This window comes from Tinamus guttatus, unplaced genomic scaffold (genome assembly GCF_059628265.1).
Source record: "Tinamus guttatus ecotype Peru unplaced genomic scaffold, ASM5962826v1 Tinamus_guttatus_pri_ptg000213l, whole genome shotgun sequence".
Taxonomy (NCBI): Eukaryota; Metazoa; Chordata; class Aves; order Tinamiformes; family Tinamidae; genus Tinamus; species Tinamus guttatus.
In genome coordinates, this window is record NW_028288747.1 from 8,422,698 (window position 1) to 8,446,934 (window position 24,237).

The 24,237-nt window shown below is 38.3% G+C and overlaps 1 protein-coding gene across 1 annotated transcript; it reads left to right on the top strand.

The window, feature by feature from the left end:
* Positions 1-352: 352 nt before the first annotated feature.
* Positions 353-23,599, top strand: CLOCK (clock circadian regulator). The gene is made up of 21 exons (XM_088524700.1): positions 353-397; positions 1,276-1,366; positions 2,825-2,884; positions 3,296-3,444; positions 5,296-5,387; positions 6,794-6,883; positions 7,715-7,835; positions 8,392-8,505; positions 9,993-10,111; positions 13,224-13,306; positions 13,519-13,625; positions 14,509-14,656; positions 14,900-14,975; positions 15,856-15,997; positions 16,384-16,484; positions 17,039-17,128; positions 17,854-18,000; positions 19,501-19,707; positions 21,761-21,969; positions 22,190-22,454; positions 23,351-23,599. The coding sequence occupies exons 2-21, from the start codon at positions 1,320-1,322 to the stop codon at positions 23,528-23,530; spliced, it is 2,547 nt and encodes an 848-aa protein (XP_088380826.1). The 5' UTR covers positions 353-397; positions 1,276-1,319; the 3' UTR covers positions 23,531-23,599.
* Positions 23,600-24,237: the final 638 nt, after the last annotated feature.

Consider the following 24,237-nt stretch of genomic DNA (forward strand, 5'->3'; position numbering starts at 1 on the left):
AACGTAACAAGCAGGGCTGAAGATCTAGGTGGTGTGGGAGACGCTGAGTGCAGGCGTAAACATGATTCAAGGTTCAAGTGAGAGCTCGAGGCAGAACTGAAATTGTTTCAGAATATTCTGCTTGTCAAAGAGAAAGACTTTAAAGCAAGGTGCATTCTGTTAGGGTAGTAGTTGGGACTTATTTATGTACATTGCACTTATAAATTACTCTTCACTTTCAAATAAAATTGTGTGTTTGGAACTGTTAATTTAAAACTTAAACTCTCCTTTTTGATTTTCCACAGTTCAGGATTTAATGCTTTTCTGCAGAAGAGGATACATTTAACTCTGTTGTAGTGTTCCGAAGGCAGCGTTTCATCAGTGAACATCACACTTTAACAACCACAAAGTGTAAAAGGTAAAATTATATCTTAGAAATTCCTACGGCTTTTTATCATCAACACTGGTTGGGAAGCAATGATGAAGCAGTGTGTGTGTTTACTTGTTTAGTTCTATTTTTATTCCCCACAACATGAAAGACCTTGATTCTGAGAAATACGTGAAGTCATTTTTGTGTTGTCTTTAAAGATTATTGGTTTCATTGGAATTATTTCTGCAATCATATCCATTGACTTGTATAAGTGCTGAGAATATTTCAGTTTTCCTGCTGAAACTTTATTATCAGTAAATGGCCGCTTTAAGAAATGACTAGTTGAACTATAACATTGGCACAGTTTATAGAGATCACGTTCTTGCAGGTATCTTAGTGTCAGCTTTTCACATGTCAAACAATGGGGTCAAGAAAAAACTAAAGTATGAAATAAATATTACCTGTAAAATAGTATTCCCCAAATGCTTTCTGTTTGCATAGTTTTGAAATGAAGTGTGTTACTTCTGAGGAGGTTACTTTGTCTTTTGAACCTTCAAAATTATATCAAGTTTTTTGTATATTAATAAAAAAAAACAACAACAACAAAACAAATACTAAAGACAGAAAGCTCTGCCTGAATTCAGAGTTAGAAGACGGTTTTGTATTGACTTAGTCCAGGTTCGTTCATCGTGGCATGTAATGAAACAATGTTCTCAAACTCTGTCATGTAGAGTGAAACTTCAAGTTCAGACTGTGATGCTAATGAGTTCTGCCTTAGAGAAGGTGGAGAGCAGAAGAGATGGCTGGAAGAGGGGAGAAAGTTAAGAGCACCTTATTGAGCCAATGTAGCCATTAATACACTCTACTGAAGAGCATGATTGTTTCTTCCAAGTCATGCTTTTATTCTATTTTTTCTTCTCTCACAGGCAAACGTACAAATGTCTACCACAAGACTAAAGTGTGATATGTTATGTTCTTTACCATAAGCACCCATAAAATGAGCTCCATTGCAGACAGGTAAGGAAGCAGTGGTTCTTTCTCTTTGAGATGAATCTTAAAATGCATCACTTGTTTTGAACCATGGAACAGTATTTGTTTAATTCAAGATAAAAAAAAAAAAAAAAGAAGCAAACTTTAAAAATGAAGTATTTAGTATTTAATTAGGGAAAACAAATGCTTCTAAACGACTAGTGATGTTGCATATGACAGTAAAGTGGCCTGATAACCTATTTCAGTGGAAAAGTAATAGCTGGAGACCTGGTTTCTATTAGATTTGGTGACCTGGTCTTTTTCAGCAGCTTAGGTGAGCCTCTGTTCTTAATATGCCTTGTACTGTCCTTTTGGAGAATTCGAAAAAATTAAGTTTCCATCAAACTTGCTGAAGGCTGAGCCCATTCTGAGTAAATAACAAAGGCAACTGAATGGTGAAACTTTTAAACTGCATGTCTGATTTCTTACTTCCTTATGTGCTGAATTGCACTATAATTTTGGTTTTATGAATATATGAATTTCTTTTGAAAGCTTTAGGTTTGTGCAATAACATTACTTCCTGCTTATTGTAATGAACAATTGCTTGATGGTTTGTCAGGTGTAGGTCAGAGATGAGGTAAGCTTTGTAGAAAGACAGTTATTTGCCTCAAGGAAAGGAAGACATTAGGATGAAAAATTAAGAATGAACACGAAGCTAGCAAGAGGACAATGCTGCAGCGATTTGAAGCAGATACAGAAGAAGTCAGAGAAATAAAACATGAAAGTCTATTATATAGCAGTTTCAGAAACCAGGACAGTTTTGTGTTGGCGTTTAAAATAAAAGGAAACAAAAGTGATGCAAGAAGCACACTGAGGCAACTGGAGGGGATGAAAGAAACATACATTCTCAGTCTGATATATTAAGATCTCTTTGGGAGTGCCGGAAAGGACAGTTGTTAAGTTGAGGAAGAATTTTTGTGATATTTGGTTAGGAATCAAATATAATGAATAATTATAATTACTTTGTTGTAATTATACATGTGTAGTATATTCCTCAGCTTTCCATTCTCAGTACCACAGCATATAAAAATAGTAAATGATTTGTGTCCTCCCTTATGCTTTCAAAAGGGCAAGGTAATGCACATAAGAAGATGGAAAAATAAAATTGAAGAATTTAAATGTTTACATAGGATTCTTTGAGTTCTCAATAAAAATACACAGTTTTGAAGATTACCTGGTTTGTGTCAAAAATGACAGATTTTTTTTTCCCCCTTCCTGTCTGTTCATTAAACATTCTAAAAAAGAGAACTTATAGCAGACTTGGGTTCAGGCTGCTGGTGATGGGCCTTGCAGGACAACACAAGAAATGAAGTGTTTCTGTTTCTTGTTGTATTCAAGATGATGCCTTTTCTCAGTAATTTTTCCTCATTGTAATTGCCTCTGCAAAGGGAAAACGTTGTACACTGACGTTATTTCCTTCTGGTGGTGGTGGTTTTTTTTTTTCAGGAATGATGGGAGCATTTTTGATGGGCTGGTGGAAGAAGATGACAAAGATAAAGCAAAAAGGTAAGTTTTCAAGTTACTTAATGCAAAGACTTGTACTCACACACCTGAGATTACAATGAAAGTTTCTAGAGAGGCTAAAGATATGATGCCTAATAAATAATTAACCATCTTATTCATCAGCATTTGCTTTACTGTTATACTTCTGGTGTCTTGTATATTTTTAACTGTAGTTCAGTTTTTTTTTAATCAAAGCATACTTCATTCTAAAGGCTCAGATGCATCCCTCCACCAGAACAAAGAGGTTGTTTTTCAAAAATGGTTGCTTAAGAATAAATTGAAAATAATTATTTTTGCAACAATTCTCACAGCAGATTTTAAAGGGTAATTTGCATTAGAAACCTGTTAGTAGTATGCAGTAGTTATTATAAGAAGTCATAGTTGTTATACAACATTTTCTCTTTTCTTTTTCAGAGTGTCTAGAAACAAGTCTGAAAAGAAACGTAGAGATCAATTTAATGTACTTATCAAAGAGCTGGGTTCCATGCTTCCAGGGAATGCCCGGAAGATGGACAAATCCACTGTACTGCAGAAGAGCATTGACTTTTTACGGAAGCACAAAGGTAATTCTTTGCAACAAGAAAGAATTTTTATGGTCTTAATTTTTGATATTCACTTACTGCAAAGAAACACTAACCATTTTAAAACTCCTCTGTTTCAGGAAATGATCAGAAAATTTAAAGAATTTCTGAAGAAAGATACTCAGTTTTTACATTGTTTAGATAGTTATTTGGGTTGCCAAAAAATGTGCTTTCACCAAGCTTACACTTTCTTATGGCTATTACAGATGTTTCTGTAAAATCCCTATTCCTTAAACTTCTGTTCTCTGTGTGACACTTTCTGAACTAGTTCACTGTCAGAAATGAGCTCCCAAATTCCTTTTTGTCTCGGGAAAACAAGCTTTTTATCTATTTCCCCAAGTAATTTCTGAGTACAGATACTACCTGGAAAACAATAGGAACAAAGGGAGCAGCTACTAGGTTATGTGAGAAAATAAGCAAAGCTGTTTAAAATAGATGCATATTTATGAACAGCATGTTTATTCGTTTAGGAGAGGTTATATGCCTCATATGTTATACCCCAGTGCAGCTCTTGCATTACTGTTCTTGTTGAAGTTGGCCTGTGCCAACTGGCATCGCTCTGCAGGGTTTCCTGTGGAAACACCTGGGACAGGAGCTGGCTTCACCTCCTGGGGCGCCTGGGACTGTAGTGGTAAAGCAAGTGACCCTAGCAGGAATTGCTTGGTTGCGACTGGCTCCTTTCCTGTTGAAAGTCCTCCTGTTCAGCAACCAGCCTCTGATTCACTGAGTTGCTTCTGTATTTTTTTCTGAACTGCTGTGGCATCAGCGAAGGTTGGTATGTGGGCAGGAGGTCCAGAGGAACAGAGCTGTTGGCTGGCCAAGTGCAGCTTCTGTTTCTCACTGAGGTAAAAACAACACCAAAAAAGCCTCGTGAACGAACAAGCCACCTTTTCACACTTTGTATAGGTTTCTTTTCGAAAATCAAAAGCCTGAGATATACTTTTCATCTCTCGTTTCATGTAAGTGTTTCGTTTGTGATACCAATTCAAGGTTGTTATTGCAACCAGTGCTTCTGTCATAACCTTGTTCCTCGTCAGAACAGCACTGGTAAACAGTTTTGTTCTTACTGGTTGAGTTAGTGTCTGAAAAAGAAGCATCAGCTTTTAGAACCTACGCCTGGGCACCTGGGCCCTAGTTTTGCTTAGCAGCATTTGCTTTTCACCCATGTGTGGGAAGTTAACACTTCAGAGAAGTAAAGAGGCTACAGTAATCTCTGCTCACATCAAAATTTATCTTTGCATCCCTTCAGACTGACTCGCAGTAGTCCCACAGTGGGTATCTCTCATGTTGTCCTTCTCTAAGGGTCTTCTTTATTAAACTTCCTTTATACGCAACCTTATTTCTTTACAGATTTCAGAAAAGGATGGAAAGAAGAGGAAGGACAGGGAGGATTTTAGTATAAAGCTTAGAATGCCCAAGATACTGGGTCTTCAAGAGTTCGGGTCATTTTGTTTTGCAAATCTTTGAAACAAACATTATTTTAATGAACTCAACAATGTTTTATATAGTCTTGGAGGAAAGAATGCATTATTTGCCTTGATAAAATTACTGTTTACCACACTGTTCTAACTGTCATTAACTTCAGTGTTACCTTGGCATCTGATAAAACCATGTCACAATCTGACAGGTGGGAAGAGGAGGCCAATCTCCTGATGAAATAGTAGAGAGAATACTTAGCAGCTTCTTAAGGATCATTATACCTAATGAGTGAAAACTGGAGAAGATGTGGAAACTTTTTGCTTTTTCCTACTGTTTTGTAGGTTGAAATATAAATAATACAAAAATAATGATTTTTTTGCAGTGTTAATAGTTATATTGTATGTTTAATTATAGAAATCACTGCACAATCAGATGCCAGTGAAATTCGGCAGGACTGGAAACCAACATTCCTTAGTAATGAAGAGTTCACACAGTTAATGTTAGAGGTACGTTGCTTCTGTTTTCTTCGAAGCAGGGTATTTCCTAAGAGGGATTGATTAAAATGATGAGATCTTTGCTTAATGAGATATCTTTTCACTTCCATATTTTAATTGTAATTGCATGCTTTCATGAAGGTGAGCAACCTGATTTTCTGTTTATGCAGGGTTATATGTAATAGCACTTTTAAGTGTATTTTCAAGGAAGTGTTATAACAGAGCAAGTCCAATAATATATGTATTTACCATCACAGTTAAATTGATGTATTAAATTTTCACTGTAAGGAGAGTACTAGTCAGATGAAAAACTGTTAGGCTTACATGAAAATCTTAACTATGAAAATGGTTCAACACATCCACTGCAACTTCTGAACAAAAAAAAAGTTTAATTTCTTTGCATGTTACACTTTCGGAAAGCAGAGTATATGAATATTACTTTGCTAAAGATTACATCACATGTTGGGTTACTATTAGAAACAAGCTTTCAGGTTTAGCTCTTGATTCCTTGTAAATGAGAGCAAGTGATATGCACCATACCATTAAAACAATTTACAATAATACCTACATGAAAAATATTGAAGTAAATGGAAAAACACTTTATTTTCATTCCAGAGTTAAACCTGTTCATTGAAGCAAATATTTTGAAAGTGAGAAGTTCCAAATTTTCTGTATTTAAAATGTCTGTGTTGATTTTTTTTTTTTTCTCCGCCAAAAAGCTAATTGCTTCTGCTATAGGAGGTGATTTGTAGCTGCTTTTGATATTTTTCACCAAGTTATTTTACAAAATTCACATTCATATAGGTAGTGACTATAAAGTCAGAATGTGGTCATATAAATTAAAAATGCTCTTCCGAAGACACATGAGCTTTAAAATTTCCCCTTTAGAAATATGATTCTATCATGCTTTTATGTCTGATAGTACTCAGATGAGATAGTCCTGTTGTTATTGGTGAAAATAGGTTTAAGTAGAAGATGAAGCAGTGAGAACTGGATCTTACAATTTTTAAGTTTTAATAAAAATCTTACTGTAAGTTTCTTTTAGTGAGATTGGGACTACTGAAGCCTTAAATATTGAAATTGGTTTTCCCTTTTAGTTTTCCATCTTCTTCTTGCCTTTGCCTTTAGATAATTCGTCTTTTTTTTCTGTTATTTAAAATGATTATAGAACTAAAAACTATGGATAGGGTGGGACATGGGAAAAACGATGTTTGAGATGTGTGGGACTAAAGTTTTGCTTCTGAAAACATTTAAGAAATCATGCAAGAACGTAACAGAATGGAAATTATAATGTTAGTTTAGAAACAAGACTCAAGTGTCAACAGCAAAAGGTATTCTCATTTTTATAATAAACTAAAGTTGATTAAATTTATTTCCGTGTTGAATATAACTTAACTGCCCATTATGTTTAATTTCAGGCTCTTGATGGTTTTTTTTTAGCAATTATGACAGATGGAAGCATAATATATGTGTCTGAAAGTGTAACTCCCTTACTTGAACATTTGCCAGTAAGTATGAACCGCTTCAGCGTATCGGTTTGTCAATGAGTGGCGTTTGGCCATGGGTGCCCGTGAGCTTTAGTCTGCTTGGCGTTACAGCACACGTGTACGTTTGGTTCTGAAGCTGCCTTCTTCTCCTTGAGACAATTCCTTGCTGTTGGTTTGTCTCCTCTATTACACTTTTCCTTTGGAAACAGACTGCAGCTGACACGCTGAAGGGTTGTGAAGTACATGAGCAGCGTCAATATCTGTCTTTAACGTAACTGAGATAACTCAGAGCTGAATGTAAAATACCCTTTAGAGGTCACATTTGCTGTGGAGTCTATGGCCTTGTGTTGCCAGTTCTGTGTATGTAGTTGCAGAACTGATTATAAAATTTATTATGAAGATAAATTCTAATTGTATGTAGTTACTAGCAACATAGTAACTTATGTAGCATACAGGATAGATTGTTTATTTTGTTCTGAAGTATTTCTCCAGTGTGTTGGACACCACTGACACTAAAACAACACTGTGAAATTTCTGATTCAAATACTGCTTTCCTTGGAATTACTAAATCCTGTGGAGGTTAATATAAACTCCAGTGTACTTTAATGTGATATAGTGATTAGTGTCAAGTCAAAATAGTTTGTTTTTTTTCTTCATGCATAATATTCATGTGTATCCCAGGAGCTAAATTTTCTGGGTCAGTAATGTTTTATAGCTGTTTATCTGAATCTGACCTGTGCGGCGGGCGTTTGTCTTTTTCTTTCTTTTCTTTTTTTCTTTTTTTTTTTTTTCATTGAAGTTGTGAGCTTTGTGACATTGCATGGCTTGCGTAATTATATCTTTTTATTTCAGTCTGATCTTGTGGATCAGAGTATATTCAATTTTATCCCAGAGGGGGAGCATTCAGAAATTTATAAAATATTGTCTTCTCATCTGCTGGAAAGTGATTCATTGACACCAGAGTACTTAAAATGTAAGTAATAGTGCTAAAGCCTATTTGCTCTGTATTGCGTATTATCAATACTTTCTTCTTGTACTATTTAAGCAGAAATAAAGAAGTGAACCTTACAGAGTGAAACATGTGGCTTGAATGGATGTGCATTTTGTGCTCTTTCTCTGAAGAGATGTTCATCCTGTATTGTTTCACTCCTTGAGTTTCATATATATTAAGAAATACTTGTCTGTATAACTTGTTTATAAAGTTCTAGCAGGTGTCAAGAGAAAAAAAAATATATCAGGCTCTTGGGTACTGGCGTGTGTTGCAGCAAAGTTATGTTTGGGACAGCTGTGTCTGGATTTTTTTTTTTATAACAATTTTCTACAGCATTAACATTCTTTCCCTTCATGCAAAAATTCTAAAATAATTTTCCTTCAAGTTAGTTACTACCAAGTTGGTAAAAAGCAGAGGCTATTTAGACATTTGTAACAATCAAAAAAAATGCAACTTAATTGTTTCTGCTTTTTATTTCATTTTGCTTATGTGCATCATCAGCCACACAGCCTTTTAATTTTGGTTATTCTTTTCTCAGCAAAAAATCAACTAGAATTCTGTTGCCATATGCTGCGAGGAACGATAGATCCAAAAGAGCAACCTACATATGAATATGTAAAATTTATAGGAAATTTCAAGTGTTTAAATAACGGTAAGTAATTTCAGCCCCATTAAAGTGGCACATATATGTATATGTATACGTGTGTGTGTGTGTGTATCTGCAGAACTGGTTACAAAAGTTACTAGTATTCACTCTCTGCTTTTAATTAGTATTTTCGGTCATGTTCTGGATAATTAAATGTAGTTCACACGTTGTGCCATGATGCAAGAAGCCGTAAGAATGCTAGAGAACAGAATAAGAATCCGATCTGAAATTTAGAAAATAAATTGTTTTGGGGGCAAAAAACAATAGAGCTGCAAAGTATGAACAGATGCAAGAACTACATTTAGGAAAAAAATAAATATACCGGGGCAGGGGCGAGGCTTACAGTCACGTAGGTGGCAGTCCTGTAGAGAAAGGAATTGTTGTAGAATGCAGGCTGAACATGAGTAATCAGTACTTACCAAATAGTTGTGCAAATGAAAAGAAGCTTTCCAAAATATGATCTAAGATGTGAAATAATGCCTCTGCATTTCTTTGCACCAGTATGTTCTCATCTGTGAGAGCTTTTGACACTATACCACAGGAGAAAGTAAAAGGAAGTAAAACAGTTGGATAGAGTTTAGAGAAGAGCAATGAAAGTAGTAGTAAATTAAAAAATATTCACTTAAAAGGTAAGAGAGACTGAAGAACAGAGGAGTGAGAAGAGATAAGGTAGAGGAAGGAAAATACTGCTGCTCTTTATCTGATAGAAAGAACAAGGAGGAACTGTAAGTTTAAATTGCATAAAGAAACTTCAGTCTACATGGTAGACGCTCTAATTCAGAGTTGAACTAGAGCCTGTTTGGAGTTTGAAGAGCATGAGAGAGTTTTGATGTCCTCATCATTAGAGCTTCTTAAGGATGTGCAGAACAGGTGTCTGCTGGCACCAAAAGATAGAGTTTGATCTGCTCTGAGCTCTAATCCATCCTTCGCTCCTGGGATCCCTTCCAGCCCTGTGATTCAGTAGGTTGGATATGTTGGTTCTCCTCCTGCTGTCCTGATTCTTTCATATGTATAATCGCTCTGCCCTCAGTTTTTCCATTACTTGGTTATTTCTTCAGCTCTTGGTATTTGAGTATGATAAGAGCCTAGAAATACTTACCTGAGAATTCAAAAGAAAAAGTTAGCCAAAGCTGATTTAAAAGACATTTTTGAAGATGTGCTCCAGTCACTTTTAGTAATTATCAAGAAGGATTACAGTTATTAACTTAACAGAACTGTTGTGGTGACTGTAACTTTAGTCTATGTTAAGTGCAGTTTTAATTTCCTTAGAGGGGGTTCAGTGATGTTTGTGTTCTCATTACTATTCTGCTGCTATTGCTATGTATGTATGCATAGATACTACATGCAGCATTTTTCCTAATGCATGGTAAATTGTAGGTAAACTACGTTAGATCTAACACCAACTATGGGGTTATTTGTCTAGTGCTGTTACTGCCATGGTCCTCCGTGCTTATTTTGTGCTTTGTCCTGACCTCATCTCCGTCTCCCCGCAGTTCCCAACTCGGCGCACAACGGTTTTGAAGGAACCATTCAGCGATTGCATCGGCCTCCATATGAAGACAAAGTTTGTTTCGTAGCCACTGTTCGATTAGCTACACCTCAGTTTATCAAGGTACATGCAAATGGGATCACTCACTTGGTCCCTCTGCTTATGCAAGATATAAAAAACAGTTCTTTTTGACTAACTATTTTCAGTAACTTTTAAATATACTTGAATTGAGAAACTGTGAGAAAGTGTGTGAACAAGCACAACACTTCAAATATTATTAATATAAACTATTAGGAATTTCATTTTATGAAACTGAATGTACCTTTGCTTCTTATGAACAAATGGATAGATTTAATGTTATGCAAAGCATCAAATTAAGTTGCTTATGGTCAGCACCTTTTCTAAACAATCAATCAGAATTCTGATATACAAGAAGTATATTTAAAAGAACATTCAAGGAGTATACTGTAAACGCAAAGATAACATTGAGATTAGACTCTTAAAGGAAAAAACTAATAATTTCAACTGAATCATGGATATGAACTTCTATGCTGCTGATGGTCTTACTGTAGTTTGACACAGAATCAAATCTTGTAGGTCTTAATGAAGGCTTGCTTTGTCACTTTGAGTCAGGTTTGAGGTAGTAAAGCTCTTCGTTTTGCTTCACTGCTGGTTGTTATTGAATAACACAGTAGTATAGAGAACCTCTCTTGCTTATCTAATGCACAGTGATGAAGCGGATACATGCGAGACTTATTTACCAGATGTTCCTTCCCCAAAGTCAGTCAAAATAAATGCTCGGGATAGTCTGTGATTCAGGAATGCATGTTTGTGTGTGAACACGTGTGTGTGTGTGTGTTAAAAAATAAAGTGCGAGTGTATATATGAATGTATTAAGGAGCAGATAGTCTGGCATTTAATGTTTATTGTTACAATTCGGTTGTAAAGAAATGCCATGAAACGTGTATGGCGCATGGTTGCCCTGCTGCTGCCTGTCATGCAGGACTCCTCTTTGAGCTCTTGGGCGCTCTGCGCGTGAGCTGAATGTGTCCAGCCCACGTTGGGTGGCGGCAGCCTCGGGAGGCATGGTGCATATACCTTGTGCTGTGGGAGCCTGTGGGGAAGCCGTATAAACTTCCTCAGTTCTGTCATGCAGAATATAGGAAGAGAAGGTTTATTTTCCCTGGAGCCGTGGAAACTTTTCATTTAACATTCTTCCAACTCAGAAGTCTGTAGGTCTAAATACTGCTCTTCCTGTTATGCCTAGAGTTGATGGGGATGTTAGATGTATGACTTTGGTTTCATGAAAAGCTTGTGAGAAAAATACTGCAGTATTTGCAAATATTTTTGTTTTTTTAAGTCTCGAGAGTCTCACAGTTTCGGATGCATTGTAGGAAACCTTATGTGTATCCTACCTCTTTTGGGAACTTTGGGAACGTGAGGAGCATCCATTTAGATTCTTTGAGGTCTCTTTCCCCCTCTTGAGGGCTAAAGTCCTTACAGATTATATTCTGGCCAAAGTTTTTTTCCTCAATACCTGAACTTTCTGACCCTACAATATCTAAAAATAAAGTTTGTTAAATAGGTTTTTAAGACCCTCTTAAGAGTTTCAAGTGATGCCATTCCTCTGAGAAGTCTTCTTGTGACTCTTCAAAATTAGAGGCAAGATTTTTAATTTGGCGATGTTTGCTGTAGACTTTGTTGATAGCTGCAGATCCTGTTGAGGAGGCTGCAGCGAGCAGCGTTACGGCAGGACCTTCCCCAGCTCAGAGCTGTTGGAGGCGGCGGCAGCGAGGCGAGCGCGTCGGTGCTTGGTCGCCTTGTGGAAGGTGGAGCCGGTCTGCTCGTCTGCCACCCCTTCCACACCCTTCAGGTGGCTTGAAGTTAGGGAACTTTCTACCTGGAATTTCTCCTCACAAGGACATGCAGTGCTTTTACAGACAGCCACAGGAGTCTCTGAAAGTTTATGCTCAGACTTACCTTCTGCATATGATCCCAGCACTGTCCTTTCTGTGACAAAATGTGCTGCAGGTTTTGCCTGATACCTTCCGTGGGGGGAAAATTTGCCTGTAAACATTCTTTAAAGCCTTTATCTCACAATTCAGCTGGTGATGGATTGATTCCTGCCAAGAAGGAAGGAGTAATCCAGGCAAAAAGATTCTAGCAGAACATTTGTGTTAAAAATTAGAAGTCCTGGTAAACATCTACTTTAACTGTTTGCATTGTAATCTGAAGGAGTGAGTAGGAGGGTAGTCTCTTCACTTTATGTCTAAATGGCTCTCTTTTTCATAGTTCATCAGTTTTAATGTACCTTTCCTCAGGACTCTGTCAGTTACAGGTATTTGCAGAGCAGCAGCGTGGTCCATCCATCCTCAACTTTCATGAGTTTATGTCCGTGCAGCAGCAGCTTCCACATGTTATGCAATCTTTAGGATCCTGGTAGGGTATCTGATCACTGAGAGACTGCCTTTTTCCTGCCAACGGGAATGCCTTTGCAGGCTCCTGCAAGTGCAATGGGCATGTGCAGGCATCCCCGAAAGAAGCACCTAGGATCTCTGTTGCGTGTGTAGTGCTTTGAGGGCTCTCCCTGTGGGTGTGCGTGCGCTACGAAGGCCGCTTCCTTCTTGCAGTGCATTTGGGAGGCGTTTGGTGTGGAAGAACGGCTGGGCTTTGGGTGCTTGGCTCCATCACTGCCTCAGCAAGAGGCACAGGGCTTGGCAGGGCATCGAGACCTCTTTGAAGGAGCCACAGAAATCGATTGACGTGCACCAGCCACACATGCGCCGATGGGTGGGAGGTGGTTAACGCGCAGAATATCCCAACGATCAACTTTTATAGTGGAAATACAAAGGTTCTCTTGTTCATGAGTGCTGTCCGCCACTTTAATCACAGTATCTGGCCGGGAGTGTTTTGTCTTTGCTTTTGCTTGTTGGAAGTAGAAGCTTAACTGCAAGAACATTGACTTGGGCTTGCGCTTCAGCGTGGCAGGAGCTGGACTTGGGTTTGATCCCGCACTAGGGTCGCTCATTTAAAATCAACCAAGTGTTGGCTTTGCAGAGCTGAGATTAGATTCTACCTCAGTGTTACATGTCTAAACATGCAAAAACAATGAGGCTATCTAAAAATAACGTTATAACTATAATGGAGTAACTAATAGGTAAGTCTGAATTTCAAAAGAGCTTATGAATTAGAATAGAGCAGTTTTGAGAGAGATTTTTATTTTTTTACTTTTTAGGAAATGTGCACTGTTGAAGAACCCAATGAAGAGTTCACATCTAGACATAGCTTAGAATGGAAGTTCCTATTCTTGGATCACAGGTGCAATTCCTTCTATGTATAGCAGCAATAGTAGCTGAATCATAGCAATGGCTGTAATATTTAGAGTTCACTAATCAGCATTAACTACTCGTAGCTTGTGTTGGGTTGAATTTTTAATTTTTTTCAGAGTTCATACTGTAAATGAGAATTTAAGTGATGAAACTTTTTTGTTTGTTTTTGAAAATAATGACATTAATTTTTGTGTTAATTAGGGCACCTCCAATAATAGGCTATCTTCCATTTGAAGTTTTGGGAACATCAGGCTATGATTATTATCACGTGGATGATCTAGATAACCTGGCAAAATGTCACGAGCATTGTAAGTAAGATTCAGTTGCTACAAGACCATACTTGTCTCAGAGATGTTCGATTATAAACTCGTTAAATTGTACTGCTGTTGTAGTAGTGAAATATTGTGACATATTTCATGTTAAAATGCCCTCCTATTCAACATACACTGCAGGATTTAACATTTTCTTGCAATTTAGATCCATAATTGTGGCTAATTGAAATGCACAGCTGAGCTAAATCTTACTTAAATTGTGAAAAAGTTTTATACTATAGTTTCATTTTTATAACTTTATTATTCTTTCTTAATTTAGCATTTTCTCAGAATTTTATTTTTTTTTCTCAGTATTTTTCTCCTTTTTGATTCCAGTCTTTCAGTTCACTCCCTTCACTGTTTGTCTGCATTCATCTTCCTGTCAGTTTTCTCTTTGCCTCTCTTCATTCATTGTCCCTGTCCTTTTATTTACAGAACCAGTTCTGTATCGCTTTCCAACTGAAGTGGAAACTTCAGAACTTTGACTAATACATCTCTAGGTCTTCTAAAAGCATTTATAAGATTCTGTGGTATTTAATAAATACAAGAATTGTATTTATTATGCCTAAACATGATACAGAGAAAAATGTTATTTAACTCTAAATTTCTTTATAAAGTAAAGCTGTGTTTCTTTTTTTTTGCATATAAATTCTTTAAGGCATATAAAACCCCCTAAACAAACTTCGAATTTTGCAGTTCTCTGGTAAATGCTGCACATTTTTTCTTGTAGAAAAATAGTTTCCTAAAGCTTCTCCAATCATTGTCGAAGTACCAGGTTGGAAATAGATTTGAGGTGTATGAGTTTGAGAAATAATATTAATTATGTAATCATAATATTTTCTGACTAGAAAAATGGCGAACTTTATTCTTTACTTTTTAGTAATGCAATATGGGAAAGGGAAGTCATGTTACTATAGATTCCTTACAAAGGGACAGCAATGGATTTGGCTACAAACACATTACTATATCACGTACCACCAGTGGAATTCCCGGCCTGAGTTTATTGTCTGCACACACACTGTTGTAAGGTAAGTTATTTTTAAAATACAGGGAAATTCTTTAATAAGGGAGATTCTAAAGGCATGGGGACTGTATCGTTGGTACTTTTTGGTGGAGGAGAGCAGGGTTGAGATATCATGGTGGTACAAAGAATCATTGCCAATCTTGCAGAGATATCCTGTAAGCAGCTGTGTCTGAGGACTTTGGCTTTTTAGGTGTATTTTTTTCATTCAGCGAAGGGTACAGCGCTCATACTTGGTTTGCTGTTTTAGTTATGCAGAAGTTCGAGCAGAAAGGAGGCGAGAACTTGGCATCGAGGAATCTCTCCCAGAGATAACAGCAGATAAAGTGAGTGTGTCAATTCTATTTTACCTTTTCTTGCTGGTGCATATTTTCTTATATGTAATTTTTAATATGAAAGAAATAAGTGTTTGTCCTTTAAACACATGTAACTATTTTGGTCTCTTAATATTACTGTGTAAAATGATCAAAGAAATCTAGGAAGGATGTTTAACACTTCTACCCTGAATTCTTTCATTTTATTGATCATTTTCATATAGTTACATAATATGGCAACATCCTTCTAAGATCTGCTTCCTGCAGAGTTGGTTTCAAATGCAATTATTCTCATATTCTGTAAGCACCCATAATCTGAAAAAAAACAGGTAAATGCATAAAGATGAATTGGAGGAATTTGCAAAAGGAAAACAGGAGATGTTCCACTGTGTGCCCCTTCCCCACTTCTTAGGAGCTTGCAAAATTCTTTCTGAAAAAAAATGTCCTCGGCAGCGTTTGGGGTCTTGTACAGGCTGGCTTGTGCAGGTACTCTGCTTTTTCTTGTCAGGTCAGCAAATTTCATATGGCAGTGCTGCTTGTTGTACAGTTATCCTTTCTTTCAGGGGAAGATAAGTTAAGCAGCTTGCTAGTTGCTCGTGATTCTGAGTGAATTGACCTGCTAGAGCAGAAAGTCAGCCCAGCAATCAGTTTGTGGCATGTGCATCTTGGTTTCTAGGTTTATATGGCTTCGTTCTAGTTTCTTTTTCAAGGGTGAGATCCACAAGTGGCAATTGCAAGCTTTGAGATATCAATGGGCTGTACTACTGCTGCAGGGTTATCTTTCTAAGTGGTTGATATGGTCTTGGGTCACGTGGTCTCAGTTTTTTCCTAACAGAGACATGCACTGTGTGCTGAACCAGGTAAAATAATTAGTTTGTCTGTGTCTCTTCAGAGTCAGGACTCTGGGTCTGACAATCACATCAACACAGTCAGCCTCAAAGAAGCACTGGAAAGGTTTGATAACAGCCCCACACCTTCTGCTTCCTCCAGGAGTTCAAGGAAATCTTCACATACTGCAGTATCAGATCACTCATGTAAGTGCTAGCTGTCGAAACTGTAATTGCCCCTTAGTAAGGGTTTACTTTGATTTGTTTACTTTTCTTGGAGTTGGTTATCATTTTGTTCAAAATATGAGTGAAAATGTCATTTTTAACAGCTGAACTGATAGTTGAGAGAGGTACTGGCTGCTTGCTTTTTCAGAGTTTGTATAGTTTTGCTACTAAACATACAACAGTAGCTGCAGAGCATCTTATTTCAGTCCACCAGATTACATTACTGTCAGATATTCAGATAAAAAGTGAAAGCCTTCGGGCTTTTTATTTACAAATTGCTTCATGTGATTTGAGTGTTGTATTGCAGAATGGAGATGATGATGATGATATTAACATGTCTGTCTTGTTTTAACCGTGACCAATGTCAGCAACACCAACTAAAATGACAGTGGACACTAGCACTCCTCCAAGGCAAAGCTTATCTGCTCATGAAAAGACTGCGCAAAGAAGGTCATCTCTTAGTAGTCAGGTAACTTTAGATAGAAATATTTTTATATCTAAGTACAATTCACCTTTAAAAGAGTCTGTTACAAAGTCATATAACCTCCATTTTATTTTTTCTGAAAAATACAGAATTTAAACTCTAACATTTTCGCTTGATTATTGAGATTATCATCAATATAACTTCAAATTCTTGCAACTTAAGGAGGTAGCATAATTAAGCCTATCCTTTAATTAAATATTTATTTTTCATCATTAGGGTTTGCGAGATTGAGTTTGAATTTGTACTTTCATTGTCACATAGCTTCTTAAGGTGATTCTGTATTTTCATATAAATGATTGTCAAAATAATGCTGAATGTCCCTGTACAGAATTCATGTAGATATATGCTTCTCATAATATCACCAGTGTGTGTGTTCCTAATGCTGTCATGTGTTGGGTTAGGCATTTCAGGAAACACCTGTTTTTATCCTCTGTTCATATTATGCTATTTTGGAAATGACATTTTCTGTAAAGAAATGCTTCATTTCAAGTGTGAAGTTCATTCTCTTCCAGTAATGTAACATCTTTTTTAAATCCTAGTCTTTAAGCTCCCAGTCTCTTGGGCAACCGTTATCACAGCCAATGATGTCCCAGCCTGCAACTTTACAGCTCCAGCCCGGCATGTCCCAGGTATGGATTAAGTGGACTTAATAACTGATTGGCTTTTAAAAAGATCTTGTTCCTTATTACAAGGTTAACTTTGCTTTCAAAAACCAAATTCTTTGGTAAGCATTTTCTTTAATATGGTTGTCATGAAATGAGTTAATTTTGCAATTTGGAGTTTTTTCTTTTTTCTTCCCAATATTTTGTGGAAATTGTTTTAGCTTTGTCCATTAAGAACATAGTTGTTAAAACATTCTAAGATGAAGTATTCTAGGGTGTGTATTTAGAATACATGAACTACACTGATAGCTTCTCATACACAACTACGTATGTGTAGCACAGCACAGCTATGAAATTATTTCTTCTGTGAAATAAGAACTGCTCTATCAGACAGAGGAAAGACCTCTCCATATCCTTGAGGCACGGTAGAGGTGTCAGGTTATATTGATTTGTAGCTGTGATTAGCCAGCTACACTGACTTGTGGCTTTTTATTGAATTTCAGTTACTTGGAGATTAATCTGTTTCTTCTCTTGGGGACCTTTTTAGTTCCCTAATTTCAGTGCATAAATTAAGTGTTCGGTGCAATTTTTATACTAATGAATTTGTCCTGATATGATGAGAAGTTTAAAAAACAATGTTTGCTTTCTTTGCTACTGTGGAGGAGTGTATTTACTGCTTGTAAATCAAATGTAATTTTTCTTTTGTTCAGCTTTTAATTTATACATGGTACTACATACAGCCTGTGTTTCAGTTTTCAGCTCAATTAGGGGCTATGCAGCATCTAAAGGACCAGCTAGAGCAAAGAACACGCATGATAGAGGCAAATATTCATCGTCAGCAAGAAGAGTTGCGTAAGATTCAAGAGCAACTTCAAATTGTCCATGGTCAAGGACTCCAGGTAAGGTTGCTTAACTCTTGTGGGTTAGATCTGCACAGAATTAGGGGGCCTAAAATGAGACTCTGATGTTTAATCCCCAGATGTGTTCCTCCTTACTCCATAGTTGCCACCTGGACCTAAAATCTATAACATTTGAAGTTTTCTGCAAGATGGTTGCTGAGATACTTAGCATTTCTGATTGAATCCAGAAATGTCCTAGTTTATCTTTTCCATGTTGAGTCTCAGGTCTAGCTCATGCTTTAATCTAAATGTAAAAGCATGTAGTGATTGTCACTCTTGAATAGGTTTGCAGCCATTGGAATATTCATTCAAAATGTTTGACCAGAAAAGTCTTTTTCTCCCTTTTTAGCTTGAGGGGTTCAACCTCATCCCTCATGTTTCTTAGGAGGTTGTCCTAGTTGTCAGGTTGGTGGTCCTCCTTGCTGAAGGGGCTCTGCTTTGTAAGCAGAATGAAGTAGTGGAAGGGCAGGAAGTCAGGAGAATTCACCACTCAGCTGCTGAGGGCTAGAAAAACCTGACTGCCTGAATTCTGTATTTTAATGGATATATTTTCTTCTAATTTTGTCACTCTTTCAGCAGCTACTTTTGGAAGATAAGAATGACCATACTGAGTTTTTTTTTCTAGTTAAACACAGAAACAAAGTATGTCATAAGGAAAGAATCTAAATACTTTTAGTATAGGTTGTGAATGAAGAACAGAAAAAATAATACTTCCCAGAAGTATTAAGTATACTGCTTAAACAGTGCTGTAGGAGCTTTTAGCATATGCTGTTTTGTATATTTTATCATGTCTCGTATATACTTGCTAGCAGTAGACCTGCTTATCGGTGCCTCAAAACGTGAGATTTATGACTCTCTTCCTGTGCACTGTGGAGAGACCCTGTTCAAGGCTGGAAGCTAAGGACCAGTATTGAAGTGCTGCTCTTCCTGCACATATTTACTCCACCTTGCTTTCTGGCCTTCACTGTTTGTAAGCACTCAAATATCTGAGTGCACAACTGCGTTTATTAAAATGGGTCATGAGATGCCCGTGTATTCAGTATGGTTTCTTATTTGCCAAGGAAGGTTACATTCTCTGTTTTGTACCTGGATCTGTCAGTTCTGAGATTGTTCTCTTCATTTGAATTTGTTTAACTGTTGGAGATACTACAGGTAGAAACCTGATCTTCGTGTCTTTAGACAGCTGTGGACTACACAAGGAGCTGGTCTCTAAATAGTACTGTTTCTTTAAGAACAAATGTTAAATGTCAATGTTTAAGATTCTAAAAGTCGGGTTGCTGATTCTTTCTATCTCTACCATAACTTGTCAGCTACAGGAGAGTGTTTGAGTATGGATCCAAGAAGGGAGTCGGGCCTTATACTCTGGATGGTTACAATGCAGGCACAGCATCTCTAGTAACTAAAATGAAACATTTTAAATTTTAGATTTGTTTAAAAATAAGTACAGTTGTGTTTTTGTAACATTTTAACTTGTAGAATTATTATTACTATTTTTTTAAGATGTTTTTGCAGCAATCAACTTCTGGACTCAACTTTGGTTCTGTGCAGCTTGCTTCTGGAAATTCCTCAACTGTCCAGCAACTTACACCAATAAGCATGCCGGGTCAAGTCGTGCAGGCAAACCAGATCCAAGGTGGAGTGAACACAGGCCATATAAGTACCCCACACATGATACAGCAGCAGCCTGTGCAGAGTACAGCAACACAGGTAAAGTTCTCATTAGTGGCTTTGCCAGATGGAAAACGTACTTAAAATCAGAGCTGGAACACAGTGTACGTTTCCCTCAGATGCTCTTCCTCCCCAAATATTAGAACACTGTCTACTGAAATAATTAGAAGCATCTTTATTTCTTTTTGTTTCAGGTTTCTTAGTTCAAGTTCTGTTCTTGCTGGTGCAATTTCAGATCTTCAGATTAAACCTACAAATGTAAATAACAACTTTTTGAAAAGACTAGTGTCAAAAGTTTCAGCTTGCCCTTTTTAGAATTTCAGTGAATTTTCAGTTGGTGAAACACGTAATACCATAGTATTGGTACCAGATGAGATTGAAGTCCTGACAACAAATCTCAGAATCACAGAATGGTTGAGGTTGGAAGGGACCTCTAGAGATCATCTAGTCCAACCCCCCTGCTCCAGCAGGGACACCCAGAGCACAGGGCACAGGGTGGCATCCAGGTGGGTTTGGAAGATCTCCCGAGAAGGAGACTCCACAACCTCTCTGGGCAGCCTGTGCCAGGATTCTGTCACCCTACAGTAAAGAAGTTTTCTCACATGGAGATGGAACTTCCTGTGTTGCAACTTGCACCCATTACCCCTTGTCCTGTCACTGGCCACCAACGAGAAGAGTTTGGCCCCATATGCCTAGAAAAGCATAGGAACAGGGCAAGCATACAGTGATCCTGCTGCAGTTCACTCTCTACTCATCAGCAATTTTGGTCAGATGCTATAGGTGACAGTACTGCCTTTGGATTTTTCCTCTACAAGTTTATCCAACTTCTCTTTTGATTCCATGTGAACTTTTGAAATCCACAGTATCTTGTAGTGAGCTATGTAGTTTTACTTGTTGCTTGCAGAACTATATGGTTGAGGTTTGATTGTGGTGATTTTTATGTTTTTGTTTTTTGTTTGTTGGTTTTTGAACCTGCCATTCAACTCTTAAACTGGAAAATGCACTGAGTAGCGTTCATTTTTCACCTTCTGTGTGCTGTTTGCCATTTCAAAGGCCTCTGTTGTATGTATCTGCATTAGAAGGCTCTTACTGCAAGCCAAAGAGCTCTGACTGGCTTGGTGAGTTTGATTTTGTAGGCTGTTCATGCTAAGGGTCTTTGTCACAGGCCTCTTTGTCCACAGCATCCTCTTGAGACCTGGGGAGTGCAGAACTGCCTTGCCAGTACTGGGGCTCAAGGCGGGCTTTACAGGTGGCAGCTTTAGTGCTGTTTTGTTCACCACCCCATTTGTACTCTATTCTCACCATCTGTGCATACGTTACATCTTGCTTCAGTTTAGAAAGCTTATTGCAGGTATCACAGTTATTTCCCTTGTTCATGTGCCCTTTTTTTTTTACTCCTTTAGAAAAAAAATATACTACTTGAGACTTAACAAGTCTGTATAAAGACTATTATCAGTTTATCAACAGAGATGCCTTCTGAATTTCAATCCATGAGGATTCTAGCTTTATTTAATGTAGTTACTTTGTCAGTGTGACTCTTCCCTTTCCTTAACATATAACATTGTTTCACCAGTGGCAGGGTCTGTGTACTCAGCGTTAGTGTTAAATTGCTGATTGACTTCAATCTCTGAAGAGGACAGAAAAGTTCACCTAAACAGGTTTTTAGACATCCAGATCTGTCCCCCTTCCAAATTAGCAAACAGTAGAAGTACCAGTCTTGCTTTAAATTAGGTGTCCATTTGTAACAGGAAAACATTTACAGTTGTAAAGTATGGGCAATGTGAAGGAGAACAGCTATAATACCTGCTGATATTTTTAGCTCTTTTATAAAAATAACTGTGCTTAAAATTAATGGTGTCAGTTTTAGGGTGGGGGGAAGAACCTTTTCTAGGTGTAAGAACTTTGTGTGTCCTTCCTGTTAGTGAATAGATAAAAAGTGAAGGGACATGAATGTCTATGATTTTAGACATGCGAATAAAATTATGCCACAGTGATACTTCAGAATAAAACTTTATCATCGTAATGGTATGTCTTTTTGTGTATTTGTAGCTATTTTCAAATGACTAATTTGTAAAATACTTCTTATTTTCAGCATAATCAGCAAAGTGTAGCTGGTGGGCACAGTCAACAGCCATCTCTCGGCAGTCAGTCGCAGAGCGCGCTCTCGGCCCCGCTCTATAACACTATGGTGATTTCTCAGCCAACAGCAGGAAACGTGGTCCAGATTCCCTCAAGTGTACCCCAGAACAATAGCCAGAATGCTGCTGCAGTAACCACTTTTACACAGGACAGACAGATCAGGTAAATCTTGAAGACTGATACTCAGTTGACTTACTATGGTCATGTGCTTAAATAGTTATATTAAAAAATGCCAGAAGTGACTTTGACGGAATTAGACTTTCTTCTTTTTACTATATGTACAGTATATTGACAAAGCTGTTAAACTAAATCTTTTTCAGTTGCAACTGATACTTGATTTTATTTTTCTCCTAAAGAACTTCCCAACTCTTTCCTTTATCAGATTTTCTCAAGGTCAGCAGCTCGTAACAAAGCTTGTCACGGCCCCGGTGGCGTGCGGAGCGGTGATGGTGCCGAGTACCATGTTCATGGGGCAGGTGGTGACGGCTTATCCCACGTTTGCTGCCCAGCAGCAGCCGCCGCAGACTCTGTCGGTGACGCAGCCGCCGGCGCCACCTCAGGCGCCGCCTCAGCCGGAGGCGCCGCTCGCCGCAGCCCAGCAGCCGGCCCCGCCGCAGCTGAGCCAGCACCCCCAGCAGTTCCTGCAGGTAAGGCCGCCTTCCCCAGGCGCTTTCCACAGCGCCGACGCTCCCAATGCTCCCAGCATCGCCACCGTGTCCTAGGGGCGCTTCGTCGGAAAACGCGGCGCTCAAACGCGTCGCTCAAAACACGGCGCTTCGTCAGAAAACACGGAACGAGCCTGATATAAGATAAACTTATAGATGTTCTGGAAAATCCTCCTGCGTTTGGAGTGAGGTAGCCCTTCCCATAGCTCCTCTCTATCCTCCCCATTCCTGCTTCCAGTGTTGCCCTTTGCTGAGCACTAGGCAAAGGGGCAGGTGTTTCCCTTGGATTTGTGTTTGGGCCCCTTTATGCTGAGTTGAACCAGAGCACAGAACTGAACATGATCTCTCACAATACATACTGTAATAAGCAGGCTAATTAGAGGTAGGTGGTGTCTATATCTCTTTTAATTGCAAAAGTATTAAATTAAAATTTAAAATTAAGAATAAGTATTACTGAGAATAATATTTGATTGCTTTCAGAATGGTGGTTTGAGTCTGCAAATGTGGCAGATTTTCTTTAATTGTTGACCTTGGCTTTGGAGGATAGTTGTACACGGCTTTTCCATTTGAGTGCAGTGGCAGCCCCCTTGGGCATGTTAGATCTGATTCCCTAAGCCCAGTTAGGTTCTTGAGATTTTAAATGGAGATAAAGCTGCCATGTGTTCCTGCCCATTGTCACTAAAAATAACAAAAACCAACTGGTTAGATGCCCAAAATACTGTTTTCTCTGATCAGCTCTATTAGTATGAGTTAAACTTTTCATTGTTTTATTGAGTGACCAGAGCAGAAGTTTGTGTTTGTGGCACTAAACACAGTTAGGAAGCAGCCAGGCCTGTGTTTCCCAGGATAAATAATCCCTTTCTGTTTGCATGCTCTAGACATCCAGGCTGCTTCATGGAAACCAGTCAGCTCAGCTCATCCTCTCTGCTGCTTTCCCACTACAACAGAGCACTTTCACACAGTCCCACCACCAGCAGCACCAGTCCCAGCAGCAGCAGCAGCTTTCCCGGCACAGAACTGACAAGATCCCGGATCCTTCTAAAGTGCCACCGCAGTAGCAGGGGCTCCGCTCCCTTCCGAAGCGAACGCCCAGGCGGGGCTGCTGTCCCTGAGCGCTCGCACTGAGGCTGCGAAGCGACAAGCGCAAAGGCTTCTCAACACCGCGCTGTGGAGCTGCTCCAACTCCTGGGATCCGCTAAGGAAAAGCCACAAGCCAAGGGGACACAGCCAGCTCCGAGCGGCGGCCCCACTCCTGTGCTCGACAGGATGTGCTGCCACGTGCTAATTCATTCAGGTGAAATCTCAAGACATGACTGAAATGGGAGGGATGCTGAAGATATTGGTATTTTTTATCAGTCCTGTACATTTTTAAAGTGTTAAAATGGACACGGAGCACTTGTTTGAATTAGCTGACAATGCCAGGAATATAGTCAAAAAAAAATCTTTTTTTTTTTTTTTTTTTTTCAGATAACCATGGGACAGTAAATTTTTTCAAAATGTTGTGTGAAATCCAGTTCTCTGTTGTACAGATGCTGTAAAATATTGTGTATATGTCTGCATAAAAGGAGAAAGAGCGAAATATTTTATATGATGCATGAAAACGTAATCTGTTATTTGTAGGTTTGAATCTGTTCCCCTAAATTCTCACGCCATACTCGGACTAATGTTTTCCTCTGTTCTAGCCCTGCGTTTACAACACGGTGCATCGTTACCTTCACCTGTAGTGTGGGCACAAGTCTCCTGTTTGTGCTTTGCGTGTGGCGTC

Coding starts and splice junctions, on each gene's coding strand:
- CLOCK (XM_088524700.1), top strand. CDS start 1,320: ATGTTCTTTACCATAAGCACCCATAAAATGAGCTCCATTGCAGACAG. Junction 10,112..13,223: donor CTACACCTCAGTTTATCAAG/GTACATGCAAAT, acceptor TTTACTTTTTAG/GAAATGTGCACTGTTGAAGA. Junction 16,485..17,038: donor GGTCATCTCTTAGTAGTCAG/GTAACTTTAGAT, acceptor TTTAAATCCTAG/TCTTTAAGCTCCCAGTCTCT.